The 12,327-nt window shown below is 48.3% G+C and overlaps 1 protein-coding gene across 2 annotated transcripts in view; it reads left to right on the plus strand.

Annotated features, from left to right (window-relative positions):
* CLIC1 (chloride intracellular channel 1) overlaps positions 1–12,327 on the plus strand; it is a 35,314-nt gene that overhangs the window by 295 nt on the left and 22,692 nt on the right. Inside the window, exon 1 of one of the 2 annotated variants that reach the window (XM_080993285.1) lies at positions 3,181–3,225. The exons of the other annotated variant lie outside the window; for it this stretch is intronic. Coding sequence (XP_080849411.1) covers positions 3,196–3,225 — 30 coding nt within the window. The 5' untranslated portion in view covers positions 3,181–3,195. Of the gene's footprint in view, positions 1–3,180; positions 3,226–12,327 lie in introns of those variants that run through there. 2 annotated transcript variants of the gene reach the window in all.

The raw sequence follows: 12,327 nt of genomic DNA on the forward strand, positions 1-12,327 counted from the left end.
CCTTGGCCCCCACCCTGTCCTCACTTCCTCCCTGGCTGGGTAAGTGGAAGCCCAAAGCTAGCCGAGAAGAAGCCCCCGCCGCGCCCTTCTTGGGCAGACTTCTGTTTTCCTTGCTTGCTTTTCTTAAAAATACTTCCCCTGGCGGTTATCTGTCTGGTTATCTCGGCGCCTCGTAGCGTGAGAATGGCCGAGAGTTAAAAAAAACAAACACAAAACTTTCGTTTAAGGCTTTTGACTTGAGGTTCGGGGGGGGGGGGGGAGAGGGGAAAGCCGCCTTTCTGTTGCAGCCGGAGAGAAACAAAGAAACATGTGGCAACTCTAAAAATAAAGAAGGGGGAAAGGCTGCCCAAAACTGTGGTTGGCATGTCTGTAATGTTAAACTCTGGACCTGGTTGTTTTAAGTGCAGGATGATGGGCATTGCCACATTTGGGTGGGCGAGGGAGGTGCCCGTTTTGTTGCGTTTCTGCCCCCAAGTCCTAGATGGTCTGCTGGTCAGAAATTGCTTTCCTGCAGTTTTTTTTTTTTTTGGTGTTTTTTATTTAAAAAACCTCTTTATTTGCTGTCAATCTTATTTTGGAAATTGCTTTCCTGCAGTTGTGTGTGTGTGTTTAAAAAAACCTCTATTTGCTGTCAATCTTATTTTGGAAGTGGCAATGGCAAGTTAGAAAAGAGGTGGGAGAGGGTTTTATTTATATTAAATTTGCATCCCATCCCGTCCTGTCCCCCGACTTTTCCACCAAGAACCACAAAGTGATGTGAAAATGGTTCCAGCCCCACATCTTTCCCTCCTCTTGCCACAGCCTTGTGCAGTAGGTTTGGCTTAGAGGCCGTAGTAATTGCCATGAGGTCACTCAATGCACTGAGTCAGACTCTAGTCTTCCAGGTCCTGGTCTGACACTCTTAGCCACGCTGGATGACAAGGGCATTTGGCATTTCTGGCACAAATCCACTGCCCGAGAGCTGTGTGGAATGCGTGTTCCGAAAGGCGAGGCAAACCCATCCCCTTTTTGATGAAGTTGCGGTGGTCCCATGTCTTCTGTGCTTCTGGCCCATAGATGGCCAACTCGCTTGTGCAGGAAGGGGTGGGGCATCTCTAGACAGGAGCAGGAGGACTCGTGGGGCAGGATGTGGTGTGGAGTTTCAGGTCTGCATGCTTCTTCAGCCCTCTGAAAGTAAAGGAGGGGAGGAAGCCGCTTCATACCAGGTCTGTCTGGTTTGGCATTGTCCGCACGGACTGGCAGCAGTTCTGCAAGGCTCCAGGCTAAAATATCTTCCAGTCCTATCTGGAGATGCCGGGGACCTTCTGCATTCTTGACCCACTGAGCTATGGCTCTTCTCCAAGGAATCAGTAAGATCTTGTTCATTGGACTTTGGAAGCCGCCTAGGACTGAGTCAGGATTCTAGTCCCATCTTCACCCTGCTGCCCATGATCTCAGGTCTTCACCCTCACCTCTTAACCCAAGGCTACGGTTAGCTGAAGCTTTTGGGGACTGGACATTGGCATGCACTGCGTTGTGTTCTTCCACTGATCTAAGCCAAGTTACAGGGAACCAGGCAGAGGGCCTTCTCGGTAGTGGCCCCCGCCCTGTGGAATGCCCTCCCACCAGATGTCAAAGAGAAGAACAACCACCAAACTTTTAGAAGACATCTGAAGGCAGCCCTGTTTAGGGAAGTTTTTAATGTGTGACATTTTAATGTATTTTTAATCTTTGTTGGAAGCCGCCCAGAGTGGCTGGGGAAACCCAGCCAGATGGGCGGGGTATAAATAATAAATTATTTTTATTTTTATTATTATTAGGCCCCTCCCCATGAGGCAAGATGTGGTGGTGTCTCTGTCCCGCCTTCTTAAATTGGTACCCTCCTCCTGCCTCCATTGCTTCCTTCAGTTCAGGCCTTTGGGGACCCTTTGGTAAGCTGAATGGTTAGTTGCTTCCCATGTTTGCACCAGCTGGCTCAGTGTCCAGACTTGCACTGTGAGCGATGCAGGGCCTGTTGCAACCCTGCGTGGTGGGAGTGTGCTGTGAGGCAACCTCGGTCCTCTTTTGATTTGTGGCTCCGCAGGCTGCTAGGCCATGAGTGCTTTTCAGTTGCATATGTATACTTGGCTGTGTTTGTTTCAATCCAGAATGCGGGGCCTTCACCTTGGGAGCCAATTGTGGCCTTCTAAGCCTGGCTTAAATGTGCCCTTGGACACTGGTCATGCTTCCGTGGATGGGGGATAGAAAGGGCTGGCTGCGTGTGTGGAAACTAGCCTACTACACAAAGGCAAATTTGGCAATCATTGCATCGCGTATTCCTGCATTGCATGGGAGTTGGGCTACATCATGGGTCGGCAAACTAAGGCCCGGGGGTTGGATCAGGCCCAATTGCCTTCTGGATCTGGCTGGCCTGCAGACGGTCTGGGAATTGCCGCGTGGATCGCCAGCACGCACGTTCTTTCCCTCTCCCTCCCTCAGCGGTGGCGGCGCCTCCGCCTCCTCCCTCCCTCCTCCTGGCTTCTCCCCGCCCTGCCTAGAGGAGAAAGGGGGACTGGGCTTTGTTGGTGCCAGCAGCAGCAGCAGCAGCGCTTGAGCGGCCGCCATTTTAAGCAGCCCCTCTCCGGAGCCTTTTCACGCGCCGCTCATAGTCTACCCCACTGCCTCAGCCCCTGCTGCTCACAAGACACAGGTAAGCAGCCACTGGGGCTCGTGGCGCTCTTGCATCATCCCCCCCCAAATATAGTCCGGTCCCCCACAAGGTCTGAGGGACAGTGGACTGGACCCCTGCTGAAAATGTTTGCTGACCCCTGGGCTAGATTATCCTCAGATTCTATGAATCTATGGACCTTCTTTTGCCTCTGGCCACGACCACCGCTGGTGTGTGGCCCCCAGAAGGGAATGTGGCCTTCAGCCTGGAAAAAGTGCCCCCACCCCTGCCTTAATACTAAAAGAGAGAAGTGTGGGTGCCTGTGAAATACGTTCTTCTCACCCCCAGTTTTCTTCTCCCATTGCCACTTGTGAAGCCACAAGGCTCCTGCCACTCCTGCTAAGACTCACTGTGCCATTTCCATGCTTACATTTCAGTGCTTTCCACCAACTGCTGCTTCTCTTCGCATTCCCCCCCCCCCCGGCGACACCCCTCATCTTACAACACCAGGCGAGTGTTGCCCCTCAACCCCCCACTGAGCATATCACCCTCCAGGCGTTTCTTCCGCAATGCCATCGATGCCTTGCCTCTCCTGTCCAGTGAGTCGCTATATTTTTGTTAAACAATTAAATGGGCCCGTGGTCCAGGTATGCATGCCAAAAGCACAAATTGCTTTGTGAAAAAAAGTATCTGTTTTGTTGCAGTTCTGTTTTCAGTGTGGTGTGCCGTTTTTGAAATCTGAACGAGCCACAGTTTTCATGTTGCATCTACCTTGCAGAATCTTCATTGCGCCGCAGTTGACAATCTCTTTGCTTCTGTGCTCTGTAACATGGAAAACATATGAAGCTGCCTTATGTATTGAGTCAGAATACAAGTCTATCTAGCCTGGTGCTTGTTTTTATTTTATATACCGTATTTTTTGCTCTATAAGACTCACTTTTTCCCTCCTAAAAAGTAAGGGGAAGTGTGTGTGCGTCTTATGGAGCGAATGCAGGCTGCACAGCTATCCCAGAAGCCAGAACAGCAAGAGGGATTGCTGCTTTCACTGGGCAGCGATCCCTCTTGCTGTTCTGGCTTCTGAGATTCAGAATATTTTTTTTCTTGTTTTCCTCCTCCAAAAACTAGGTGCGTCTTGTGGTCTGGTGCGTCTTATAGAGCGAAAAATACGGTACTCTATCGCTGCATATTTAGCCCTCCTTTCTTCCCAAATGCTTGTGGCCGCATACCTAGTCCTACTATGCCTTGCAAGTCCAGTTAGGCTGAGAGGCAGTGATTAGATCAGGGTCACCTGGTGGGCTTCATGGTGGAGCCGGGATTTGAACCCTGCTCTCTCCCAGGCCCTAGACTGGCACTCTAACCCAGGCATAGCCAAACTTGGCCCTCCAGCTGTTTTGGGACTACAAATCCCATCATCCCTGACCGCTGGTCCTGTTAGCTAGGGATGATGGGAGCTGTAGTCCCAAAACAGCTGGAGGGCCAAGTTTGGCCATGCCTGTTCTAACCACTATGCCAGCCAGCAAGCAATGGTTCTCCAAGGTCTAGGGGTGGGTGGTCTTTCCTAACCATACTAACTAAAACTGGAGGCAGGAGTTTCTGCATGCAAAGCAGGTGTTGCCTGGTTGTGTTGCTTCCCTCTTCCTGTACTCCTGTCGTGGCAACCCGCCCACCCTCTTGCCTGCCTTCATGTTAAGACCCTTCACCCATTCCTAGCTCATGTCTGGCGGCTCTTTTCGCAAACAGGCGGAGTTAAGACAAAGCACCACCTTTGCAGCTTTTAATTTCCGAAGCTCATTAAAGTTTTTTAGTTTCCGGAGCTCATTAAGCTTTCAAGCTCTGTCGCTTTTTGAGTTATTCTGCAAGCTGGCGGGTTTCTTCTGATCCGTGGGTTCCCAGTAGGATGTAACCTCTGCTAAAGGTCCCAAGGGCAGGCAGCAGTGGCTTTTAAATCCCAACTGGACCCAGGAAAAGGGTCATATTCCCAGGCCATTCAGGTATTAAAACAACTGGCCTGCGTGCCTGAAATTGGGAGGCTGAGGTTCTGTGGCCTTTTCCTCCTTACCTTTCAGAATGGTGCAAGGATGGACACGATACTGACAAAAAGGGTGAGGGGTGTTAACTGCTTTGTAAGCATCCCAGAATAATCTGGCTGACAACTGTTGGGAACAGGGTGTTTTGCTGTATGGACTTTGTGTCAGGGCCATGCAGGATATTTGAATGTTCCTTTTCTTTTCACTTTAACACACCAAGAAAGACAATTATCCGTATAGGTAAAGGGACCGCTGACCATTAGGTCCAGTCGTGACCGACTCTGGGGTTGCAGCGCTCATCTCGCTTTATTGTCCAAGGGAGCCGGCGTACAGCCGTACAGTCATGTGCCCAGCATGACTAAGTCGCTTCTGGCGAACCAGAGCAGTGCACGGAAACACCGTTTACCTTCCCGCTGGAGCGGTACCTATTTATCTACTTGCACTTTGACGTGCTTTCAAACTGCTAGGTGGACAGGAGCTGGGACCGAGCAATGGGAGCTCACCCTGTCGCGGGGATTCGAACCGCCGGCCTTCTGATCGGCAAGTCCTAGGCTCTGTGGTTTAACCCACAGTGCCACCCGCGTCCCTAATTATCTGTATGCATCAACACAAAACAAAAAGAAAAATAATATACCAAAGAGTAATCACAAAACGTTGAAATAAAAATTGTCTTTTTCTATAGACCCGACTTCCCGTCCAGGAGAAGGAGTAAGGATCTTTGCATGTTCTTATGCCTTACTGCCTCTTTCAGCTTCGCCTGGTTTTGTTTCCAGGTTTCCCTCATAAGAAGAGGCCTTCTGGACCAGGCCAAAGACCTAGTCCAGCCTCTTGTTCCCATAGCGACAAGCCAAATCTCCATAGGTAAAACACAGCCACTATGTGTAGCATCCAGTGGTAGTCTTATCCGCCATGATTTTTGTCTAAAATTCTTTTTAAAACCATCCAGTTGGTACCCGTCACTCCCTCTTTTGGGACCCGATTCCTTAGTTTAAGGATGTGCTGTGTGAATAACTGCTTTCTTTTGTCTGTCCTGAACTTTCCAGATTCCCCCAGTTTTTGGCATTATGAGAGAGGGAGAAATCCTTACCCATTTTTCCTATACTGCTCAAAATCTTACACATCTCTGCCATGCTCCCTTAACCTAGAAGACTAATCCCTGGGCCTAACAAAATAGCTTGGTTTGTCTCCTGGGTGGCTACAAAAATTTTATAAACGTATTCAGGAGTATATGAATCCTCAGTAGCCGGAAATGAGATACTGCAGTGTACGGTATACTGTAGTTTTCCGTGTATAAGACGAGGTTTGTTTCTTTTAAAATCCTACTAAAAATGAGGTTTGTCTTATACATGGGTAGTGGTTAGTTTGGTTACTGCTAGCAGCTATTGTGTGTGCTATTGGTTGCTGCGTCAATGGGTGGTGTTGACTGGCTGACGCTGCGGCAATTTGGCGGGCGATTGGCATCTTATGCCAGTGATGGGACAGACGAGAGGTGGATTTTGCGACACGTGCAGGTGGGTGAGTGATTTTCGGCAGTCCCCCCTAAAAAAAGCTCTGGGCAATCCTCTGCAAAAATGCTCAGCAATTCTGTGCCATCTCCCCCCATTTTCTTAAATGTGAGTCCCCCAAATAGGGGGCGTCTTATGCATGGAGGCATCTTATACACAGAAAAGTACGGTACTTCTCAAGCTCCTAGTGGAGGGAAGAGACCCAGAATGATAGAACAGAGCCGTTTCTTTTAATGACTTCAATATTTCTCAAGTCAAGGCTGAGAGCAGCGTTCAAAATGGACTGGGCACATTTTGCACCTGGCTATTGGCCACTTGCAACCAATTGAAAATGTCTGGGCGTCAGGATGGTGCCTGACGTCTCCACCATCTAGAGGTGGGATCCATGGATCTTGACTGTTTTCACACACTAGCAGCTCATCCTGTGGAATTCTATCCGTTACATTTTATCCGCACAATCGGAACAAATTTCAGGAACCAAAAAGTCTCATTGAAAAATAAAACCTTTGAGCCACCCGGCTCCAAAATGGCAACTAGGCATTCTGTTTTGGTGACGGTAAACCTGGTTCAAGGAGGCATTTGGAGCCTAGCATATATATATCTTGAGCTTCTAACACTGGCAGAAAACCTATATAGCTGTTCGTTTGTTTTTCAAAAACCTGGGCAGGCCGGTAGCAGATAATAAACAAAACAGGAACGTTTGTCATTTTAATACGAAAAGGGAAGTTGCTCCCCCCCCCCCACACACTTAGCACGAGATGCTGAGCAGGCAAATAGTGATGTGTTGTAATAAGGCACTGTCATATTCTGAGGAATATTCAAACACACAGTCTATAAATTTCCTGGAAGATGAGAAAGAAAAAGAAGGGGAGATCAGTAACCAGAGAACCACAAATTTGGGAGGCCAGTTAAACCTTGCCCTCTTCAAGAAGACCATGGTAAAAAGGTCCAGGCTGACACAGGGAGTTAGAGATGTTTTGACTGCCTGAGTAGCTGTAGGGAGAAGCCAGCCTTCCCAGCTCTGAGCTGAGGAGGGACTGTGGCTTGGTGGTTCAGCAATCTGCTTTGCATGCAGAAGGTCCTGGGTTCAATCCCCAGGTTAGTACTGGGGAAAGATTCCTGTCTGAAACCCTGGTTGCCTGCAGCGAGTCACTGCTGATGGGAATTGTAGTCCAAAGCATTTGGTGAGGCTGATGGGAATTGTAGTCCAAAGCATTTGGTGGGTACCAAGTTGGACGCAGGTGGCGCTGTGGTGTAAACCACTGAGCCTTAGGCTTGCCGGTCAGAAGGTCGCGGTTCAAATCCCCGCGACGGGGTGAGCTCCCGTTGCTCGGTCCCTGCTCCTGCCAACCTAGCAATTCGAAAACACGTCAAAGTGCAAGTAGATAAATAGGTACCACTCCGGCGGAAAGGTAAACGGTGTTTCCGTGCGCTGCTCTGGTTCACCAGAAATGGCTTAGTCATGCTGGCCACATGACCTCCGGAAGCTGTACGCTGGCTCCCTCGGCCAATAAAGCGAGATGAGCGCCGCAACCCCAGAGTCGGCCACGACTGAACCTAATGGTCAGGGGTCCCTTTACCTTTACCCCAAAGATGCGCAGCACAGAAATTGCAGTTGTGTCGTCCCCCCCCCCCCCCAAAAATATGTGAGGATATAAACTCATTCTCAGCATTGGACTTGGGCTTTGTGATGGCATGGAATGTTCACAAGCATTTTACTTGTTCGAGGTCAAGGTGCCCACAGTAGAGCACTGACAGGCCGTGACATTTCTCTGAGAGGAATTAAAAGGTCATTTCTCCTATAACAAACATCACATGGTTTAGGGACAGAAGGGACCGTGTACTTTTGTCAAGAAGGGAGTAGACAGGCAAAAAAAAAAGAGGAGGATATGTTCAAATGTTTGATCTAAAGTAGGCCAGCGTAGAATTTAATTTATTTTAACCTTGCCCAAACCTGAAGGCTTAGAGCTAGTAAACACCATTTCTCCTTCCTTATAATAGCCTACGAAGGTAGGTCAGGCTTATTGTTTGAATTCTGTAGGTGGAGAAACTGATGCTGAAAGGTAATTGACTTGCCTGGGGATATCAGAGAACTGCAGAGCTGCAAGGGACCCCGAGGGTCATCTAGTCCAACCCCCTGCAACGCAGCAGTCAATGCTCAACTCAAGCATCCATGACAGATGATGATCCAACCTCTGCTTTAATACCCCCAATGAAGAATCGTCCACAACCTCCCGAGGGAGTCTGTTCCACAGTCGAACAGCTCTTGCCCTCAGAAAGCTCTTCCCGATGTACAGTGGTACCTCGGGTTACGTACTTAATTCGTTCCGGAGGTCCGTTCTTAACCTGAAACTGTTCTTAACCTGAAGCACCATGGGGCCTCCTGCTGCTGCCACGCCGCCGGAGCACAATTTCTGTTCTCATCCTGAAGCAAAGTTCTTAACCTGGAGCACTGTTGCTGGGTTAGCAGAGTCTATACCCTGAAGCATATGTAACCTGAAGCGTATGTAACCCGAGGTACCACTGTATATATCAGTGGTGACTGTGGCTGAATTGAGGACACATGTTTTCAAAACATGGTTCTCCCTCTAAAACGTGGCAAGGAAGAAGGAATGAGCTGCCTCACTCTCCTTGAAGGGCACTGCTTGAAGAGTGTGTCTCCCTTGCACAATGCATAATTAAATCAATGGTGTTATATATTGCAAGGTGTGATGGCCTCTGGCTTAGAAGCATTCTTTAGGTTAGGTCTACCAGCAACCATGGGTCATCCTAGCAAAATTGGAACTTCTTTATGCAGAGGCATAAATACCAGTGCTGGGGACAGCCAGATACCCCTTGTTGCTTCTCATTTGCAGAGTCTGTATGTCCCCAGAGGCATCTCTGGTTGGTCGCTGTTGGAACATAATATTGGACCAGATCTGGTCTGTCAAAGCCAGGAAACCAGTGTCCCCACTGTTGAAGGACGTGTGGTTCCAGAATTGGCCTCCGCAGTCCCTTACGGACTCATTGTTAAAACCGTGTTTATGGAAGACAATCTTACTCGGCTACGAGTGATCGCCAAAGAAAGAAGTGGGTTGGCCCCTTATCTCCCCGTGTCAATCGTCACAACTGTGTCAGGTGACCTGTTTATGCCTGTGCTGCCAATCAGCTGATCGGTGCAGCTTGCAAAGTGCCAGAAGCGAAGCTTAAGCAGGGCCTCAGCATCAGCTGATAGGTGAGGCTTTGCAAGCCCAGACAATCAGCAACTTGCCCCTGTTAGCCCAGCCATCTGCAGGTTTCCCTGCCACTCACACGACATCGTAAAGGACATCTGCTCTAGGACAGGTGGGCTTGGGCTTAATGTCCTTGTGGGCCAAATGGGGAGGAGGCCTGGAGGGCCTGAAGTGGCCCAGAGGCTGGAGATGTCTCACAGCAGTTATATTTTGTGCCTGCAGATTGGCTAATTTTACATAGGCGCGGGCAACCTTTTCTCTGTTGAGAGCTGCATTCCCACAGTGGCGTTTGGGGTGGGTGGGTGGGATGCCCTGGAGATTGCATAGTAGCAGCAGGCAGGATCAGAGCCGAAAGTGTGTGGGGCCACCCCTCTTCTTTTCCCCCTTGGCCATGTGTTTGCCGGATTCACATGTGCTACCCTGGCAGCATGGGGATTGCTGCACGGAGAAGCAACTCCCATGACATTGCCAGTGCATCGTGTTTTGCAAAGGAAAACACCCCTGTTTTTCCTTACACTGAAAATTCCTTCTCATCCCCCACCCCCCATAAAGTCCTTCATTGAGCAGGGGGGCTGGAATAGATGAGCCATCGGGGTCCTCCCAGCTCTCAAATTATGTTTTTAAAAGTCACAGTTGCAGAAGCAGTTGCTAGTGCGATGGGCCTCCCCCCCCTCTGGAATTGGCTTGTGGGGATCAGGAGAACCCCAAAACAGCAGCAGGGGATCATTTCACCTGGCAAGCTGAAATGTGTGCGCTGACAGAATGACTGCCATAGCGCTATGCTGAATTCCTTCCTGCAATTCTATTACCGTATTTTTCGCTCTATAAGACGCACCAGACCATAAGACGCACCTAGATTTTGGAGGAGGAAAACAAGAAAAAAATACAGTATTCTGAATCCCAGAAGCCAGAACAACAAGAGGGATCGCTGCGCAGCGAAAGCAGCAATCCCTCTTGCTGTTCTGGCTTCTGGGATAGCTGCGCAGCCTGCATTCGCTCCATAAGAAGCACACACATTTCCCCTTACTTTTTAGGAGGGAAAAAGTGAGTCTTATAGAGCAAAAAATACAGTATATATTGCTGAAGGCTCTTTTCTGCTTGTGTTATGTTGCTCTGTGATGGTCCGTCCTGCACTGATTTACAATACGATCATCTTTATTGTCATTGTCCCATACAGAACAACGAAATTGAAAGCATGGGAAGTCCCAAACATTTTTTTTTTTTATAATTTAGGCAGAATATTTGGACTATTTGATATGTATTTGTATAATTTGGAACGTTAAATGTGATTTGATTGGATTGTTAAAATGGGAAACTTAATAAAAATGATTTAAAAAAAGAAAATCTACATCAGACATTCAGAGAGCAACAAGCCAGCTGTCCCAGCCTGCTTAGCCCCCTAAAAACTCTGATACCCCATAATTAAATACAATATACTCCCATAGAGACTACCTTACACTGCGTTTAAAACCAAGAAGTAAACCAAAACTCCACCTCCCTCCCTCCCCCCCCTTTCTCTCTCTCTCTCTCTCTCTGTGTGTGTGTGTGTGTGTGTGTGTGTGTGTAAAAACAAACAACAACAAAGCCCTTGCTTAACAGAATCCTTACTATCACATAATGGATCTGACTGCACTGAGCTTAGGCTGCAGTTAGGGGCTTGGCGAATCAGTCTTTATTTCTGGCCTGTGTTGGTTTTGTGTGTGTGGTCAGGCATAAGCATTTCACGTCCTGTTTTGCTTCAATCTAAGAAGCTTCTTTTGTAAAAAATAAAAATAGACCCAAATACAGACACGCGCAGTGTGTTTTTCTCACAGATTGTGCGTTTCTAAATATGCATTTTACGTGCTGTTTGGGGATGCTTTTGAGCCGAGAGGTGCAGAATCTAAAAGCGACCAGTGTCCTGATCTGTAAGCCAGGTCTCTGAGATGGAGATCTGGCCAGCTCCTCTCAGAATTCACTGATGAATTCCTCAAGCATTTCTAGCTGCAACTGAGATTCTTTTTAGCAACTTCTGCTATCTAGATAAGTAGCTATGGGGGCGTAGAGAAAGGGGAAGCAGTGAACTGGTGTGTGTGTGTGTGTGTGTTGCACATGTGAATATGCAACTTTTTTGAGGAAAAATACAACAAAAAAGTTGCACATGTGAATATGCAACTTTTTTGAGAAAAATACAACAACAAAAAATATGTTCTTCATATTTCCCCGAACGGAAAATTAGGGACAAAATATGATTCACCAGGAACAGGTAGCAGAATATTGGAACTGTCTCTGGTCAATTAAGAGAGCTCGGAGCATATTATTGTCCCTTACTAAATTTATGACCTGCTCTTCTCTGGCTGAGGTCTGGGTGGGTTGCAGGAATTTAAAATTCAGAATTAAACAACACCTGGAACAGAGCACAGTCACAGGAATAAGGGGGCGGGGGCTGAAAACACACACCTCAGGTGTGTTTGGCCAGGTGTGTTTGACCAGCTCAGCGACGGTGCACAATTTTGTATACAGTTTCAATAATTCAGTCTTTAGGAGATGGATAGCTGCCTTTATTCCAGCTCAGAGCATTGGTACATGAAGCCCAATGTTCTTGACACTGGCTGGCAGAGGCAGGGGTCTCTCCCAGCCCTATCTTGTGATGCCTGGGATTGAACCCGGGTCCTTATTCAGGCAAGGCAGATGTTCTCCTACTGAGCTACAACCCTGCAGTCCTTAGTATCATCATAGCAGATGAAAGGAAAGACCTTGGAGAGACACAGCGAGTCATAGACACAGGTCACCAACCTTTTTGGACCAGAATTTTGAGAGTGTTCTGTGGGTGCCAGCCACAAAATGACTGCTTTTGTGTGGGGGGGGGAATGGCATAATTCAAAATTAGAGAGATGGAGAAGCTTTCCCCGGAGTTGCATTTTCATACAGGAAAAGGCTTAACCTGTTGAATTTCTGCCTGCTGGGCAGCTGCTAAG

This window comes from Podarcis pityusensis (assembly GCF_964106645.2).
Source record: "Podarcis pityusensis genome assembly, chromosome: 2".
NCBI classification, from domain to species: domain Eukaryota; kingdom Metazoa; phylum Chordata; class Lepidosauria; order Squamata; family Lacertidae; genus Podarcis; species Podarcis pityusensis.